We start from the raw sequence: 6,034 nt of genomic DNA on the forward strand, positions 1-6,034 counted from the left end.
GATGAGGTTTTCGTCCAACACTGGCAACGATATATTTATTCATTAAATGCACGTCCTTGTATTCATATTCTGTCCATTTTATCAGCTCCATTTACTACATAGGTTAACTTTGTAGTTCTACAGTAACAGACTGTAGTTCATCTGTTTCTCTGCATACTTTGTTAGCCCCCTTTTACCCTGTTCTTCAGTGGTCAGGACCCCCACAGGACCCTCACAGAGCAGGTACTATTTGGGTAGTGGATCATTCTCAGCACTGCAGTAACACTGACAGTGAATGTGTGTTGTGCTTGTGCAAGTGGATCAGACACAGCAGTGCTGCTAGAGTTTTTAAACACTGTGTCCACTCACTGTCCACTCTATTAGACACTCCTACCTTGTCAGTCCACCTTGTAGATGTAAAGTCAGAGACGATAGCTCATCTGCTGCTGCACAGTTTGTGTTGGTCATCCTCTAGTCCTTCATCAGTGGTCACAGGACGCTGCCCACAGGACACTGTTGGCTGGATATTTTTGGTTCTCAGTCCAGCAGCGACACTGATGCGTTTAAAAACTCCAGCAGCACTGCTGTGTCTGATCCACTCATACCAGCGCAACACACACTAACACACCACCACATCAGTGTTGCTGCAGTGTTGAGAATGATCCACCACCCAAATAGTTCCTGCTCAGTGAGGGTCCATGGGGGTCCTGACCACTGAAGAACAGGGTAAAAGGGGCTACAAAGTGCACCTATATAGTAAGTGGAGCTGATAAAATGGACAACATGGTCAATGAGTGTAGAAACAAGTAAGTGCACTTATTGAAGTGGCCAGTCGGTGAATACTATTATGTGCTGTTCTGTTCAAAGGTTTGTAATCACGTTTCACATTAATGATTGTTATTTGATTCAGTAATAACATATACAGTGCCTCTAAAAGCCCCTCAGAAAGTTATTACATGTAATGGTTATGAGTACGCTAAGACATTGCTGTACAGTTGTTTTGAGACAATCTGGGCTTAATATGCATGTTTTAAAAGCCACATGCAGTCACCATCATCAACATTACACATAAAACTTAGGGGACACATATACAGTAGGTTCACTGGTGGTTTTGGACAGTAAATAAAATGGCTATATTTGTGTTGCAGACATGGCGACCTCTGGTTCCTATCACCACCACTGTGAAGACATCTGAGTCAGTAAGTTACTCAACAATGAACCATTTCATATCAAACCACTCTGAACGACTTTGTTTACATCTCAACCACTGAACTGTACAGTGTAAAATTATAAATAATATTCTGATTATCTATTAGATCATTTCTTGATACATTATTATCTGCCTTGAGATTTGATTGCCACTTTTCAAATATGACTCACTCTCTGCATTTACGTTATAAATTCCGTTTTCTTACAGTTCTTCCAATTATTTTAGAATCATTAGCTCTATTTTTCATTCTAGACACATTTCTTTATGCTTTACAGCTTCCTACAATTTAATAGAAACCTGTGAAGCTGTACAGTAGCATAATTTTGTAGATGACAAATAATCAACAAATTGGTTTTATATGAATAAAAACAGTGATTCCAAACTTTGGAATAGCACGGTAACTACTGTATCTTTTCCAGTATTTAAATTTGCATACCCAGGTTTAACCCCTTAATTGCCCAGCAGACAGACTTCCATTCATTACTTATATAGTTGCAAAGGTTTGAGCACCACTGGTCAAATTATTATTTTTTTTTTTGAAGTGTAAATAAGTTACGACCGTCTCTACAGAGACACATTTCTGCACATTTTAGTGCACAACTACTGATTATTTGCTTAACAGAAAAAAAAAAACTAAAATATGGCCTGTACAAAAGTTATGGCACCATGTTTTCTATTGTTTCACTCAAAACAAAAAAAGTTGTGCAAAAAATATTAGCAGAAACATGAAATTCCAGTAGGGATGTACTTATTTTTACTTAGAAAATCAGCAAAATATGTAATAACACAACTCAGCTACGTTTTCCATGTAGTTACTGAATAATAAGCCTTAGGATGTAATGTGGCTGTGAATATAAGGGGTTACTTCTGCCCTTTGCTTCACTGCACAACCATCACAGTTAAATATAACATCTGTTTCCAAACACTGGTTGTTTTAAGTCAGGCTGTGCACAGATGGCCCAAACAATAACTCAAAAAGTTGTATATCAAAGAGCAAACCATCTGTTGCAGATGGCCCTGTTTCGAAGGACTTCAGTACATAATTATAAGCTGGCCAAAGTGGGAAAACATCAGAAGGTAGAAACGAGTGTCACAACCAATTTTTATTGGCTTGTTTTAACCAAACAATACACAGAGATACATCTATAAACAATGATCGAAAAAAGAAACTGTACATTTGTACTTGCACAAGAATATTGCTACTGCTGGTATGAGTGCTGTACAGTTCAAGAGATTTTACACTTGATCATCCGACTGCCCTGAAAAAGGGTCCGAGATTTTAGCGCCTCGAAGGTGTGTAGTCGAACGTTAGCTTCGCTAAAGACATCGATATTCCATTTTCACCATCCGGACAATGTACCATAACACACTGCATATAAAGTCAAAAAATCCTTTCTTTTTTTTTTTTTTCTTCACAGCTGCTTTACAAAACTAACATGGTGCTATCACAGAAGAGACAAAAAAAAGGGAAAAAAAATAAAAAATCAATACACGCAATGCACAGGCCTGACATGGAAACCTCCAGTACTAGAGAATAGGTTTATTAAGCAGAATGGTTAAAGAAAACTGCATCGGTACAAGAGTTAACATATGGAGCACGGCTTACAAACATTCTACAGGTAATCTTTCTCATTATAAACAATAAAAGAATGAGTAATTCACAGCCCCCTCCCCAACACACACACATACATTACAGGTTACAAAAAAAACAAAACAAAAACAAAATAAAACAAAACAAAAAATCCCTCATAGAGCCGATGGAATGTTAGTCATTCGGGCAAGCTCGAAAAGTTGTCTGTCTTGTGTGAACGACACACCTGCGTATGCATGCCATTACAACCTGCCCCTCTCCCTCCCCGCTTTGAACAGAAGACAGAAAAGAAACAGACAAAAGTAGAAGGAAAGAAAAAGAAACGACATTTTCAATGACGATAACTGTTCTGGAGATGTAAAAATGTGGGATGTGATGAAATCCCTCTCAAAATGTATCTTTTCTTTCATAAAAAATGTGTCTCTACAATCAAACTACTAAAAAACCTGCCTTTAGAAAATAGTAGATAAAAATATTCCCCTGAATTGTACAAGAAAAGAGGTACAGGGAGCACTGGTGAGAGACGGCGGCAGAGCGCTGTTATTCCGCCGCGTCGTCCTTCTGCTCCGACTCTTCTGTCGCTGGTGCCTGAAAGACATTCAAATAACATATTAAAGCATATATATATATATATATATATATATATATATATATATATATATATACATATAAATATGTTTTTTATTTTTTAAATAAATGTTCGGTAAATATCGCACCTCCTCCTCAGATTTAGCCTCGCCATTTTCGGCAGGGACTTCCTCTTTCTTCTCCTCCTCCTTGGGCTTTTCAGGCTCCTTAGTTTTCTTGGGTTTGGTAGGTGTTTTCTGCACAAAACAGAATAATAACATATTAATAACAATTTTATTTCTATAGGATGTTTCATTAATTACAATGCAGATCAAAGGAACATTGCAAATAATAAAAAAAAATGTTTTTACAAACAGCAATGTTTTATTACATGTAATAAACAAATGTGAACATATTAAAATGGATATAATAAATATCAATTAAAATGTATATACATTTTATCTATTCAACATGGCATACGTTTTAATTAAAGGAAAGCTTGCTGAAAGAAAAGTTCATAAATTGTAGTGTTTTTGCAAATGAATAAATAATTTATCATAATTAATGAATAAATTAATTACCAATTAATTGGTTCAATCAATTACCTATTTATTAATTAACTTCTCCACATTGTAAAAAATACTTTACCTTCGCCTTTGGCTTGGGCTCTGCCTTTGGAGGCGCCGGTTTCTGAAAGAAAAAAAAAACGGTTGCAAAAAAAAAGAAATCAAAGCATAAAATCTGCACAACAAATTGTTTACTTGCTGTTTTTAAGTCATTTTATAACGTAGGACTTTTACTCACGTTCACCAGTCTTGCTGATCTCCTTTTTGGCTGGAAAACACATAAATAAAGTATAAATAAACAACCAAACAAACACAAACAATATAATTTTAAGCATGTAATTACTGTTAGCCAATAAAAAGTAACTTACCTCACTGGCTTCAGTGTCATTGTTCGCCTGCAAAATAAAAGTCACTCTGGTTAGTTTGACTAAAAAAAATAAATAAATAAATACACCAACTTGTCACAGATCAGAGTTTAAAATCAGAGTACAAAAAAATCAGAAGTCGCCCATCTGGTGCCTGGTGATGTAAAAACCCTCGCCCCTCCCCCAGTCTAAAAACGTAATGTTGCTCTTGGTGCCTGCCATGGCCTGTATTGGGTCCCATGCAGAGGAGGGCAGTGCGCCCCGCCCCCCTCCAAACACACACACACAACCATCAGATATAAATGAAGATCTATCCAGGCCCAGGAAATCTGCCCTGCGACTAAGGACTTCTTTTTTTTTGCGCCCGTCGTGCACAGCCCCCATGATAAGGGCAGGAGAATCTGCTAGAAGAGCTGGAGACGCCAGCGGCGCTACAATAGACCACAAATCGCCATTGCTCGGCCTCGAATTTGCACGAACCTACAAATACATTAATGCACTCGTGCCTATCAGGAAAAAAACAACACACGTCCACATTTTCAGCTGCATTAAAGGCACCGAGGCGCACCAAGGGGGGCTTTTCCATTCCCTCACAGCCATTAGAGCTGCACACAAGCAGACGACTAAAACTAAAAACACAATAAACATACGAGCAGGCTAGAAAATAAGTGCAAATCTGCACGAATGCATGCTGTTCACAGCCATACAGAACGGTTTCAGGCGATAGAGAAATAAAAAGTAGCCTTAGATCCACCTCTTTGTCTGCATTCATGCAATCGTGTTAGTTCATACATTTGTAAACAGTGCGCTTAGCTACTTAACGTTACATCCTGGTCGTGATTTCACACCTTTTCGTGAGTTAAAACATAAAAAATAATAATAAAATACGAGCGCTATGCGTTCATTCAGGGCGACCGGGGGAAATCTCTGCAGCCTACTTCTCAAATCACACCAAGCTGCAGCTGAATTCAGCTTCTTGTTCGAATTTTCCCGTTCCACCTTAAACGGCGCAGCTGCTGCATTCTGGCGCATCAGCAGTTACCTTCTGCCGCGCCATTTAAGGTGGAACGGGGAAATTCGAACGAGACGCTGGCGAATGGAGAGCCAACTTCGGTCTCGCGCAAATCACAGCACTCGGACGTGCTGCTGCACACAGAGACGACGGTCTAATCACATGTACACATGCAGTAGTGCAGGAAAACATGCCTTTTTGCTCCCGTTGTAGATTCGTGTTTTAACGTTAGCTGTAACGTTATAATGCGAGAACAACAAATCAAGCGTGCTACTTACTTTGCTCCTCTTGGGCATGGTTGCTGCTGCTTTTGCGTGTCTGTGTTGTTTCTTTAACGAAGCGGATTAAGCTCCGAGGAGGGGGAAAAAAACAGTAAAATGGGGGGGAAAACGATTAAAAAAACGCCGTGCTTTATGAGATACAGCTAAAACATTCACACATACACACACACACAGTCAGTAAGAGGACGTTAATGTTTCCAGCGAAACAAAAACTAGCTCAAACCGGATTGGATTCGAACCCCCTCCCCTCCCCCTTCTTCTCTATTCAATTCATTCTAGCACCAGCAACCTGAGTGACGTTGGCCCTGCCCTCTCCCCCGCCCACCCCGCCCGCGGATTGGCCGTCGCCCCCCACAACATCGAGTTCAAATCATAGCAGCGCGATCTGATTGGCTGCTTCGTGTGTCAGTCAGCTTGGCGTTATTTGTTTCGGCAATGAGTCGAGTGAGTGGAGAGGGGGAAA

At 39.4% G+C, this 6,034-nt stretch overlaps 1 protein-coding gene across 1 annotated transcript; it reads right to left on the reverse strand.

Moving 5' to 3' along the window:
- Positions 1-2,277: 2,277 nt before the first annotated feature.
- Positions 2,278-5,828, reverse strand: si:ch73-1a9.3 (non-histone chromosomal protein HMG-like). The gene is made up of 6 exons (XM_036595251.1): positions 5,569-5,828; positions 4,282-4,308; positions 4,152-4,181; positions 3,996-4,037; positions 3,497-3,604; positions 2,278-3,368 (listed from the first exon to the last, which is right to left on the reverse strand). The coding sequence occupies exons 1-6, from the start codon at positions 5,584-5,586 to the stop codon at positions 3,321-3,323; spliced, it is 273 nt and encodes a 90-aa protein (XP_036451144.1). The 5' UTR covers positions 5,587-5,828; the 3' UTR covers positions 2,278-3,320.
- Between the last annotated feature and the right edge of the window lie 206 nt (positions 5,829-6,034).

This window comes from Colossoma macropomum, unplaced genomic scaffold (genome assembly GCF_904425465.1).
Source record: "Colossoma macropomum unplaced genomic scaffold, Colossoma_macropomum, whole genome shotgun sequence".
Taxonomy (NCBI): domain Eukaryota; kingdom Metazoa; phylum Chordata; class Actinopteri; order Characiformes; family Serrasalmidae; genus Colossoma; species Colossoma macropomum.